This window comes from Phodopus roborovskii, unplaced genomic scaffold (assembly GCF_943737965.1).
Source record: "Phodopus roborovskii unplaced genomic scaffold, PHOROB, whole genome shotgun sequence".
NCBI classification, from domain to species: domain Eukaryota; kingdom Metazoa; phylum Chordata; class Mammalia; order Rodentia; family Cricetidae; genus Phodopus; species Phodopus roborovskii.
The window spans coordinates 25,840,177-25,852,474 of record NW_026126571.1 but is presented as its reverse complement, the minus strand read 5'-3'; the positions used below and the strand labels follow the sequence as shown (position 1 = coordinate 25,852,474).

General features: G+C 38.0%; 1 protein-coding gene across 3 annotated transcripts in view; it reads left to right on the top strand.

Moving 5' to 3' along the window:
* The window catches only part of Klhl7 (kelch like family member 7), a 46,507-nt gene that overhangs the window by 23,677 nt on the left and 10,532 nt on the right, over positions 1–12,298 (top strand). For all 3 annotated transcript variants that reach the window (XM_051202884.1, XM_051202887.1, XM_051202885.1), the window contains 2 exons: positions 229–403; positions 3,508–3,650. In XM_051202884.1, coding sequence (XP_051058841.1) covers positions 229–403; positions 3,508–3,650 — 318 coding nt within the window. The remainder of the gene's footprint in view (positions 1–228; positions 404–3,507; positions 3,651–12,298) is intronic.

Sequence of the window (12,298 nt, the reverse complement as noted above, 5' to 3'; positions counted from 1 at the left end):
TCCCATCACTATGTGTATTAGTAGTTACAGCAAACATACTGCCTATAGGGCTCACTAATGCAGTGTGTGAAGTGTTTGAGGTATAGTCAGGTATTAAGGAATGCAAACAAGTATTTGGATAAAATACTGAGAGTAAGTTATTGTCCCCTTTTTAGTGTGAGAGTGAAAGTAGATGTTTGGAATGTTGCTGCCATCTCAGAACTTTACTGATCTGTTTTTCCCTTTTAGGTTTATGATGCTGCAGTGAGGTGGTTAAAATATGATGAGCCTAATCGCCAGCCATTTATGGTTGATATTCTTGCTAAAGTCAGATTTCCTCTTATTTCGAAGAATTTCCTAAGTAAGACAGTACAAGCTGAACCACTTATTCAAGACAATCCAGAATGCCTTAAAATGGTGATAAGTAAGTTGCCTTCATACCTGTTTATATTTGTATCACATGGCCAAAATGGACTAAAAACCCATTCAGTAGATCAGACTCACTAGCCTTAGACTCAGCCCTTATTTTACAGTGAAAAGGTGAAGATTCCACCTCCCCCCTCCCCTTGGGCCTTTTCTAATTTGTACACAAGAGCTTTCACGTACTTTGTTCATAGTATTTCCTTTTTATTTTGTTTAACCACGTAGTGTCCCATCTTGACATTTCTTTTTTGTAAATAAATTTTCTTTATTTGCCTGGAGGTTAATAATATGCTGATTTCTATGATTTGTTTTTTTATTTTCTCAACCTAGAAGTCCTTAATACTTTCATAAGATGCCACTTCATAAAATAGTGCGATTAAGCCATAGCTTCTCTTTCTTTCAGTGCTTTTCCTCTGCCTGTTCTAACATAGGCTGCTCGCCCTCTAGTTTAGCCCAATGTACATTTCTTGTCCTGGGATTTGACTTTACCATCCTAGAGTGTCTTCTAGATCTGTTCTCTTCTGAATACAAGGTTTTCTTTCCTAGTTTGTTTTGAGACAAAGTTTCTCTCACTGTGAAGTCCAGGTTGGCCTGAAACTCAACATATCTTGCCTTCCCTCTCCCGGGTGCTGAGGTTACAGGTGTGGCCTGTCATTCTTGATTCCCCTTTCTACGTTCTGTTTGATGGAACACATCTTCTAAAGGGTTCCTGATAATTTATAAATACTTGAAGATTTGGTAAATCTCATGTTTAGCTCGATATAGAACATTGAAGCTAGTTAAGCTACACGTTTTGGAAACAGCCTTGCAGTTAGACCTTTGAATGCGCTTCTCCATCATCTGCAGGATGCTAATACTACTGTTGAGAATTCAGTGCTATTGCGGTTTAATAAGGATCAGGATAAACAATTAGGCTGAACAAATGTTTATTCAGGGAGAAATAACTCACAGCATAGACAGATGAACACCAGCAGGTTCCTGGTCTCAAGGATGCCTCCGGAAGCCCTGTCTCAGTGCTGCAAGCAAGAGAGCATCACTTCCGCCCCTGGCTCCACCCCCAATAGGTGTGGTCAGTGCCACAGAAGGAGACCAAGTGAATATCCCACTACACGATGCTAATTAGGTTTTTTTTTTTTTTTTTTTTTTTTTAATTCCTCATGTGAGGTCAGTATAGTGTTTTTTAAACCTGGTGTTTTGAAAGTTTGCAATAATGTGTATATTTCTATAGGATCAAGTTGAGAATTTTCTCTTTCCAGCCTTTGATTTCTAAGTTCTTTATTATTCAGCCATTAAATACTGCTCTCGTCATTCTTTGTCTTTCTTAGTTCTGTCCCCATCTTGGTCCTTGACAGCTTACCTTAGTTTTTTCTTTTTACTTATATTTCAGCTATTGTTAGTTTTGATAGTCCCTACTTATTTTGATTTCTTAATGAGTGTGATATCATAACTTTTCTCAGATGGTCATTCTGATGCCTTTGAACTCATCCTGTGTTCTCTGTATTATCTTTGAGTGTTCTTGAATTTGTAGTTTTGCCCATCAGGCAGTTACGAGCAAGTCCTTTCATGACTAACAAATGGAGCTGTATGTGGAGTGGGCAGGCCCTTTAGTTTGGGCTGTTATAGCCCTGTGCTCAACTGTTTGATCTTGGCAAATCTGAATGAAAAAATGTGGCAAATAGTCGAGCATGTTTTATATGTTTAAGAATTGTTTTTATTTTTTTTGTGAACTATACTAGGTACTTAATCTACTTTTTTGTGAAATTGCTGGACTTAATCTTACTAATAGGATAGCTTTGTAATTTAATTTTACATAATAAATATTTTCCTAGTTTGCCACTTTTCCTTTCCAACATTTGTGAGTTTTTTCAAAGTTCAATTTTTGTCGAGAAGAAAATATGATGTAGGGAATAGATTTTTCGCTGTATTGAATAACATTAATAAACAATCCATTTTTCCCATGCTAATTTAAAGTGACATTTTAAACAGTTTTTGATGATGTGACTCAACGCAATTATGAAAGATCTATAATAGTTTGGAATCATCGCTGCATTTGATCTAAGATAGTTCTTCTCAAAGTTTTATGTACATCTGAGTTAACTTGGGATTGATAGGTACACAGGTGATGGTTTGGTAGCTTTTAGGTACAAAGTTCCAGGTTCTGAAGCTGCTGCTATTTGAGCTACATTTACATAACGAGATGGGGCCCTTAAACACACCAAATACTGGGTGCCTGTGCTAGAGATTTTAATTGGTCTGTTGTAGGAACCAGGTATAAATAGAGAATTTTTTTTTAAGTATGTATGCATGTATGTCTGCATGCCTGAAGACAGCACTGGATCTCATTATAAATGACTGCAAGCCAACATGTGGTTGCTGGGAATTGAACTCAGAACCTCTGGAAGAGCAGCCAGTGCTCTTAACTTCTGAACCATCTCTCCAGCCCCCTAAATAGAGATTTCTTATGTATTTTAATATGCAGTTAAAACAGAGAGCTGATGGTAATGGCACACATTTGTTATCTCGGCATTAAGGACTGAGTCAAGAGGCTTACAAGTTAAAGGACAGCTTCCTGTGTTACATAGTAAGATCTTATTTCATGAAAAAAAAAAAAAAGATTGAGATCACTGGGTTTAAGAGATTAGATTTCAGCAATTATTATTTTGACAAATACTCTTGAGTAACCAGCTAATTCATTGGTATGTAGTAAGTAGGTGACATAGTCTTAGCCTTATTGATTGCTGAGGATGGTAAATTAAGATGAGGATTCTTAGACTTTTATTCTGCCTCTTTTCCCTTTATTCCTAGAACACTAGAAGGAACAAAAAAATAATTTTAAGTTGAGGGGGGTAAAAAAGGACTACCTCACTTTTTTTTTTTTTTAAAGATTTATTATTTATACAGTGTTCCGTCTTCACACCAGAAGAGGGCATCAGGTCTTATAGATGGTTGTGAGCCACCATGTGGTTTCTGGGAATTAAACTCAGGACCTCTGGAAGAATAGTCAATGCTGTTACCTCTGAACCATCTCTCCAGTCCCTACTTAATTTTTCAAAGCATTGACTTAGAACCTGAAGCTCTTGAAGAATAACCATGTATTTTGTGCAGGTGGAATGAGGTACCATCTACTGTCTCCCGAAGATCGAGAAGAACTTGCAGGTGGCACACGACCTAGAAGAAAGAAACATGATTACCGCATAGCTCTGTTTGGAGGCTCCCAACCACAGTCCTGTAGATATTTTAATCCAAAGGTAACTCATTGTTTCCGGTTTTTATTTTGAAGGGACTGAGCACAGATAGACACTAGCATATCTCATGTGGTAAGCAGTGATTGAGTGCCTGGTTATTGTTGTTTTGTAGGGTAAGAAAATTGAGAATTAGATTTCAGATGTCTCCTAAAACTGCTCTGGAGTGCTTTAAAAGGAACCACTACAGAAGAAACAAAGTTCAATCTTTGTTTCAAGTCCATATACTCATTCTAATGTTCTTGCTTTTATTATATTCAGTGAAAATCAGCTTCTTAGGCTAGATGTGTTTTCTTTCTTTATAGTAATTATAATACATTGTCATCTAGACAATTTGGAAAAATGTAGTCACAAAGAAACAAAGATAAATTCTAACTATCTAGAAACAATGAACACTTTTAGACTGTTTTCCAATTGGAGGAGCAGATTATAAATCATTGAAAGTTGCTTTATTTGCTCCATAATCCCAGGTATGCACTGTGATCATATTGGGACATTGCTAAAGCCATTTAAAGCAAGCATCAGTTGCCCCAGAAACACGGGGTGACTGAGCTGCTGGGCCGTACTACCACAACTTGTTCCACTTATTAGAGGGCTTTCTGCTCTGAGTTTAAAAGGAATAGCTAGATCTATCCTGTCTGATATGTAGGAGGAGATTGGACATTAGTCTGTCCTCCATATACCAACATTCTACAGACTAGGAGGTTGGTAGACTTCTGTAAAACAACCAAAGAAAACTTATGTCATCTTTGCAGACCATATTCTCTGCCACAGCTACTCAGTTATGTTGTTATAGAAAGATAAATAGCTACAAACAGTATATAAACAAGTGGGCATAGTTTTATCTATAAAATCTTACTTACAAAAACAAATGATAGACTAGATTTGGCCTTTGGGCCATTGTTTTCCAACCTCTGCTCTAGACCCATGGAGACAGTGGCAAGTAAGGGGCATTAAAGTAACCAACACTTACTAGCTTATTTTCTGTTTTCACTAAGACACTGAGGGTTCTTTACTGTCTTGGTCTCCAGAACTGCTCAGCATGAAGGGCATCAACAACATTGCCAGTGACCACCTTTGTAAAAATGAGCTGGTCCAGATTCCCTAAAGTTTATATTATGGTGTGGAGTTAAGAGTCAAGAGAATCTGGAAGTCAAGTCATGACATCATTTTCTCTGGCAGTTGACAAGAAATTCCCTCTAGAAGGTAGATAACCTTAGTCAGCCTGTTAGCTATGTGCCAGATTTACAGTTTATATCAATCCAGTCCAGTTAAGACCACACCTGGCCTTGCTTCAGTGATAATTGGAGTTACTGTTATTACACGTTCCTCTTATTTTGTAGAGAAACTCTCCAACAGCTTCTCCTAAGAACATTTAATGCCATAATCCACAAAATAATGATGTGCTGTCAAATACCAAAATCTCCTCCCCAAGAAAAGGGTCGCATTTACTGTCATATGATTAGACCCTGTTGGAGTGTTGTCACCCAGAAATTACTTCTGAACCATCCCTCCAACCTCATAATACAGGCTAACATGTGCCTCCTTTCACATCAAAAAACAGATGGCTGCTATAAGAATCATGGCCTGTATGGTACAAGCCAAAAAGACACATGCATTCCCATTTCATAGCAGCTGAGGGTAAGCCTGTTGAAATTTAAGTAATTTTTTTTTTTTTTTAATTTTCAGGATCCTTTTGAGTAGAGAAAAGAAAAGTAATACCCCTCTTAAGCATAAACTGAAATCCTAGCAGTTTAAATTATACTTTTTACAAACTACAGCTTTCAGGTGGTAAAACCTAGCTGTGATGTTTATTTAGGCAGTAAAAAAAAAAAAAAAAAAAAAGAAAGAAAGAAAGAAAGAAAATAGGCCAGGTGGTAGTGGCTCAAGCCTTTAATCCCAGCACTTGGGAGGCAGAAGCAGGCAAAGCTCAGTGAGGCCATTCTGGTTTATAAAGCAAGTCCCAGGACAGTCAAGACTTTTACACAGAGAAACCCTGTCTTGGAAATTAATAATAATAATAATACCAAATTCTGACAGAAAACATTTTATTAATAAGTAAATAAACAAACGGTGGCCAGAAAAATCATTTGGGAGACAAGGAGCACCATTTTTAGAAGAAGACATATGAAGATAACTCTGACATTTTTAGCCTATAAATTAACACTTTTCCTTGGTGTTGTTTTTTTTTTTTATTGGACAGTTGAAAAAAGATGGATGCTCTGCACAGCCCTGGTATTGAGACTGTAACTTCAGAATTATCACTTGATGCCTTGCTTTATTCTTTCAAACGACCTATTCTTAATTGCCTTCTTTTATACTTAACCACAAACTCTTAGACTTCTAGTGTTGAAAATTCAAATAATGGAGGAATTGCCTAGTTATTTAAAAATTGTCATTCCATCTGTTATTTCTTAATCCATAAAGCTAAGCACTATTAGAATCTATTTACAGCTTGTATTTACAGTTTCTTTTTAGAAGAGGTAGCTCCTGTCTTTTCTGTTATTGTTAAAACATTTTAGTATTTAAATAGATTTGTCCTGATTATGTCTAATATTAAATAGATACTGTATCTTAATTATAAACTATTACTTATTTGGGATGCCCCAAGTGAGCATTATATCATTAGTCAAGTAACAGGCTGCTTAATAAGAAGTAACAAAGAGGGGGTGGTTTACTTTAAAATTCTTTAACTATGTTTAAAAATATGAAAGTGGTTTTCACTTATGCATGGGGATCATTTACGTGGATCCTGCACTAGCCAAAAGAGAGGGTAAGTTTCAAGGAACTGATCTCCTTCAGAGAGGACAATTTTTAAGCAGTGCTCATTAATTGAGTTATCTATCAGCTCCCTTATAAGCATCTTTGATATTACTGGTGTCGGAAGGCAAATGTTTGTGTTAATTGATGACAGAAAAAAGTGGTAGCAAAAATTATAAGAAACTTCTCCCTTTTCCCATCTTGTACCTTTCAAGTGCTTAGTGGTTGCTGAAAGAATTAATTGTATCCAGTGTTGTGTTTCTGTTTGTGTGCTCAACTGTAGCATGGTGATGTATTATGGTACTATATCTAAATAAAGGTTAACTTAATTGGCCGATTTTTACTTGGATTCCTAAATGAAAGGATGGGCTGAGACTTAAAACTCTATGAAGATCTTCATTCAGCCACTTTCTTGTGCTGAAGGAAAGGGAGACTATGCCAAAAAGGGATCTAGCATATTCTCTGGCAAGAAAATAAACAAATGATATATCCAGCAGAGGACCTGTGCTCATATATTACAAAGGTAGAAAACTATAAATATCATCTGCCATGCAGGATTCAAAAGTTTGTTCTGAGCCTTCCCTACCCCCATCTTCTATGAATCAGACTGACTTTGAACTCCTTGATCCTGCTGCCTCAACTTCCCAAGTGCTGGAATTACCCAAGTGCTGGAATTACAAACTCTGAGTGGTCTGTTGTAAGGACCCAAGTGTGTGAGGAAGAATGAACAAATACAACATTATGACATTTCACAGGGAATTTCATTACTTGGTTTTATGGGATAAGATCTAAATATAAACTCATGAAAGTCCCCTCAAAAATTTTTTTCTTCAAAAAAAAAAAAAAATTATCTTCGACCCAGAGCACATTTTCTCATTAGAAATACTATGGCACCACTTTTATCTCCCAGAGTGATAGCCACCTCCTCTCTTAAACAGGGCTAAGGAGACAGTTCTACCCTGTGCTGAGAGTGGAGTTTGACTGTTATATATTGTGTGTGATATTGAAAGAACATGTATAAAAGGAAAATGGCATTGCCTTTTTAAAACTGAAACTTTTAAGCTAGGCACCATAGTGCATGCCTTTCATCCCAGCTCTCAAGGCAGAGGCAAAGGTGGCTGGCTCTCTGAGTTCCAGCCAGGGACCCACAGTGAAACTGTCAAAATGAGAGACAGACTGACTTTTATAAGGGCCATACAGAATGGACTCTTGCTATAAGCCCCAGCATCTGACATTGCTAGAATGACAGGAATCATTGTGGGCACCTGATGGCTTCCTCAGCCATTAGTGTGGAGCTCACAGTTATGAGCCTTTGTTCTCTTTAGCTTGTTCACAATAGATGTTCTGAGTCTTTTCAGTAGACAGATTACCTTCATTTTCATGTAAAGAAGAGATTGGAACACAACAGACTCTCCATTAAGTGCTTTGCCTTCCTAAAAGACCTTACAAAATTAGCTATATTAGTTTCAGTCTTCTTATGTTTGTTTTGTGAGGTAGGGTGGGATGATGAACGTGTCATGATGCATGTGGAGATCAGAAAATAACTTATGGGATTCGGTTCTGTCTTTCCATTATGTGTGTTCTAACATGAACTCACATAAACTCATCATGTGAGTTTACCCAGGGCTTAAATTTGGGTCATTAGATTCAGCAACAAGCATCTTAACCAGCTAGCCATCCTGCTAGCTGTTTCTTTCTAGTTATCTTCCTAACACACTGATTATAGCGTCATGGACTGTTTTCTTTATGCCATGGCTATTGAAACAGCCACTGCAACTCTGCCGCTATCAGCAAGAGCTACAGCAACTCTTTCACAGCTATGAAGGGAACCTACCTAAATCCCTGTCCCTCTAAAAAGACTCAAGATCCAAAGATTGAGGTAGAATTCTGTTCCTCAGAGAAACTGAATAGCAAGTATTCCTCCCTTCTCCAGTCTCTACAGAGGCTTCTCCTTGCCCCTTCTTAAAAACCTTTCTCCACCTGGCTCCTCCCTACCACTTCCTGTCAGCTAGTTGCTGATCCAGCCTCCTGACTACAGGTGAATTTTATTTAATCAAACACATCTTTGCATCATTAAACAAATGTTCCAGAGCATAAACAAAAGTAATACACCTTTAAAATGATATTCTACAACAAAGGACTTTACCTCATATCCTCCACCCCACCTTGGTCCAGTACCTAAAATTCTTACCTTCAGAAATGTATTGCTTTATATTGTGTTGTAACTGCACCTTAAAGAAACTTTTCAGTGAAAATGTGACTAACCTGATGGTCTGGTTTCCTTTCTGTTGCTGTGGTAAGGTACTGTGACCAAGAACAATTTAGGAAAGGAAGGTGTTTATTTCTGCTTACAGATTAGTCTATCAGGAAAATCAGGGCAGGCACTCAAGCAGGAACTTGAAGTAGAAAACATGGAAGAAAACTGCTTGCTGGTTTGTACTCCAATTCATGATAGATAGCTTCTAGGACTACTTGCCCAGGGAATGATGATGCTCAAAGTAGGCTGGGCCAGCCCTCTTAGATCAATTAACAATCAAGACAGTCCCTCATAGACAAGCCTAATCTGATCTGAGTAACCCCTCAAGCCTATGTCCAGTTGACAGAATTAGGATACATACAACAAGAAGGCCATGAGAGTCTGTTGAGGGGATCTTAAGTATTTATTTAGGTGTAGGATAGGAAAAAACAGTGATACAGAACCATCCATTCGTTTGCCACCTGCTGCCCTCTGACCACCCAAGAGTGCACAACCTTGTCCCCTAGCTTTTAAATTGTCAAGTCCAAAGCCAAGAAGCCACTCCCTAAGGCTGGTACTCCAAGGCTATTGGTGTAATGAATTCCCACAACACTTGCCTCTCTTTCTTTTCTGTCTAAATAAGATGGTTCTAAACCTAATACAAAATTATGTACAAGAAGAACAATTTAGCCAGATGTGGTAGCACACACCTTTAATCCCAGCACTGGGGAAGAGGGGCAAAGGCAGACTGATCTCTCTGAGTTCCAGGAAAGGCTCCAAAGCTACAGAGAAACCCTGTCACAAAATAAAAAATTTAAAAAAGTACAATTATCAAGTATTGTCCAGGAAAGGGAAAGCATAATAACATAAACAAAAATGGAACTGTAACCAACAACAACATCAAGCAAGAAAAATGTAACTAAATGTTGAGACCATGGGTAATTGGCAGATTACAAAGATTACTCCAGTAGCTGTCCTATCTTTGAAGAGTCTAAATCTTGTACCTAACATGCTCTCTAGCTAAGATATGAGAGCATAGTATCTGACTATCTAGTCTTCAAACCCATCAAAGACCTGAGAAGGAAAATAATATTATCCTGAGTAAGTAGGAAGTGCAAGCAAGTGACTTCCAAAATGTGCAGGAAATGACAGAAACAGCTGGCTACCTAAACATTGCCTCTGCAATGCTGGGGCAACCAACATTGGCTATAGGCTTAGAATATTTGACATACCATTTCAGAAGCAGGTAAATTTGAAAGACTGTCCTACCCTGTCTTGGCAGGGTTTAGCAGTCACTTTTCCTTGTATCTTGCCTGCCCTGCTTGGACAGCATGCTTACTGTCAGCAGTCAAGGCAAAGGCAGTTCTTGCCCAATAGGCAAGTTTGCCAAGAGACAAGGCCCATGTGGAGTGTCTTTGGTGCCCATCATTCTCTTGGGCATGAATCATTGCATTCAGGAGCAGTCATGTATACTTCTACCTTGCTGTTCATATCTTTCCTTATTTCTATTTTCTTTTTTAAAATTTTATTTTTTATTACTATTTTTATGTACATTGGAGTTTTTAGCATGGGTGTTGGGTCTCCTGAAACTAGAGTTACAGACAGGTATGAGCTGCCATTTGGGTGCTGGGAATTGAACCCAGGCCCTCTAGGAGAGCAGCTAGTGTTCTTAACCAGTGAGCCATCTCTCCTGCCCTAGTTTTCCTATTTTCTTCTCAGCACCTAATGACATAACTTTGCAGTAGCATACTTAATAAAACTTAACTGATTTAAAGTTTTGGGTTTTGGTTTGGTTTTGGTTTTTTGTTGTTGTGGTGGTGGTGGTGGTTTTCCTGAGACAGGGTTTCTCTGTGTAGCCTTGGTTGTCCTGGAACTCAATCTGGAGATCAGGCTGGCCTTGAACTCCTAACTCCTAGATACCTGATTGTCTCTGCCTCCCAAGTGCTGGAATTAAAGGCATTGCCACCACCACCACCAGGCTTCAAACAGATCTTTTTAAATAGGCTGAATTGTAAGGCACTAAATGGTAGCTGAAATGAGTGTTTTTCATTCTTAAAAGATGGCAACCATTACAATATTGTATGTAGCTAATAATGGTTATTAAACATAGTGTCTAACATATACAATAACAATTGACTTTAAAATTAACTATTATTAAATATGTTAAAAGAACAAGAGCCTGGCATGGTGTTATATGCTTGTAGTCCCACTTGAGACCATGAGTTTGAGATGTGACTGTACAACATAGATCTTAATCCAAAACTAAGAAAACTTGGAAGATTTTTTTTTTTTTTTTTAAGAAACAGCATAAATTATAAGTGTCCAGGATTGAACAAAGATCTTCAACTTTAACAAACATCTTTACCCTTTGAATTATTTTCATTTTTAAATATGGAATGTAGGGAACCCCTGAGACACATGATAAGATTTATTTTTAATTAGGAGCATGAATATTTCTGGGAGTGGGAGTAAGGGTTCAGATGAGTCTAGTTTCCCATGAGGTCAGATCCTGTATTAGGGTTACCTCACTCCTGGTACCAAAGTCTGTGTTAGTCAGGGTCTATAGATTAGTGATTCTCAATCTTCTTAATGCTGCAACCCTTTAATATATAGTTCCTCGTGTTGTGGTGTCCCCCAACCATAAAATTATTTTTGTTGCTACAACATAATAGTAATTTTGCTACTTTTGTGAATTTCAATGCAAATATCTGTTTCCTTGTGGTCTTGGGTGACTCCTATGAAAGGATTGTTCAACCCCCAAAGGGATCACAACCCACAGGTTGAGAACCACTGCTAGAGGCACAGAACAGAACGAGGGAGAATAGGGTATGGGATTTGTTAGAATGGCTTACAAGCTGTATTCCAGATAACCCAGCAACTACTGTTTACCAGTGGAAGGTCCAAATATCTAGTAATTGTTCAGTCCATAAGGCTGGCTGTCTCAGCTAATCTTCAGATTACACCAGAAGAACTAGGCTCTACTGCCCATGAAGGAACAAACTAGCCAGAAAGAGCAAGCAGACAAAAGAGAGCAAGTTTCCTTGGTCTTTATCAATTATTTAGGCTGCCAGCAGAAGGTATAGCTCAGCTAAAAGGTGGATCTTCCAACCTCTGAATATCTGCATTAAAAGTGTATTTTCTCACTTCAAATTAAAGAAAATTTCCTCAGCTGGATGCTGTTGGCACATGACTTGGAAGGCAGAGTTAGGCAAATCTCAGTGGATTTGAGGTCACTCTGGTCTACAGAGTGAGTTTCAGGACAGCCAGAACTGTTGCACAGAGAAGGGGGAAAAAAATCCTCACAGTTATGTCTAGCTGCTTGGATTTTAGTTAATTCCAAATGTGGCCAAGTTGACAACCAAGAATAGCCATCACAGATCCCCTGGAGCTAAAGTTACAAGCAAGCAGCTGTGAGCCACCAAACATTGGAGCTGGGAAACTAACTTGGGTCCTTTACAATAGAAGTATGTATTCTTAACCACCGAGCCAACCTCCCTAGCCCCTGAGCAGTTATTTTTAATTTGAAGAATAGCAGGTGTTAGAGATCATTTAAAAGAATAAGTCTGTTCAACCTAAATTTAATTGAAGATCATAGAAGGATAAAGTAACTGATATCTTTTAAAATTACAGAGAATTTCCCATATAGCTTTCAGTAAAT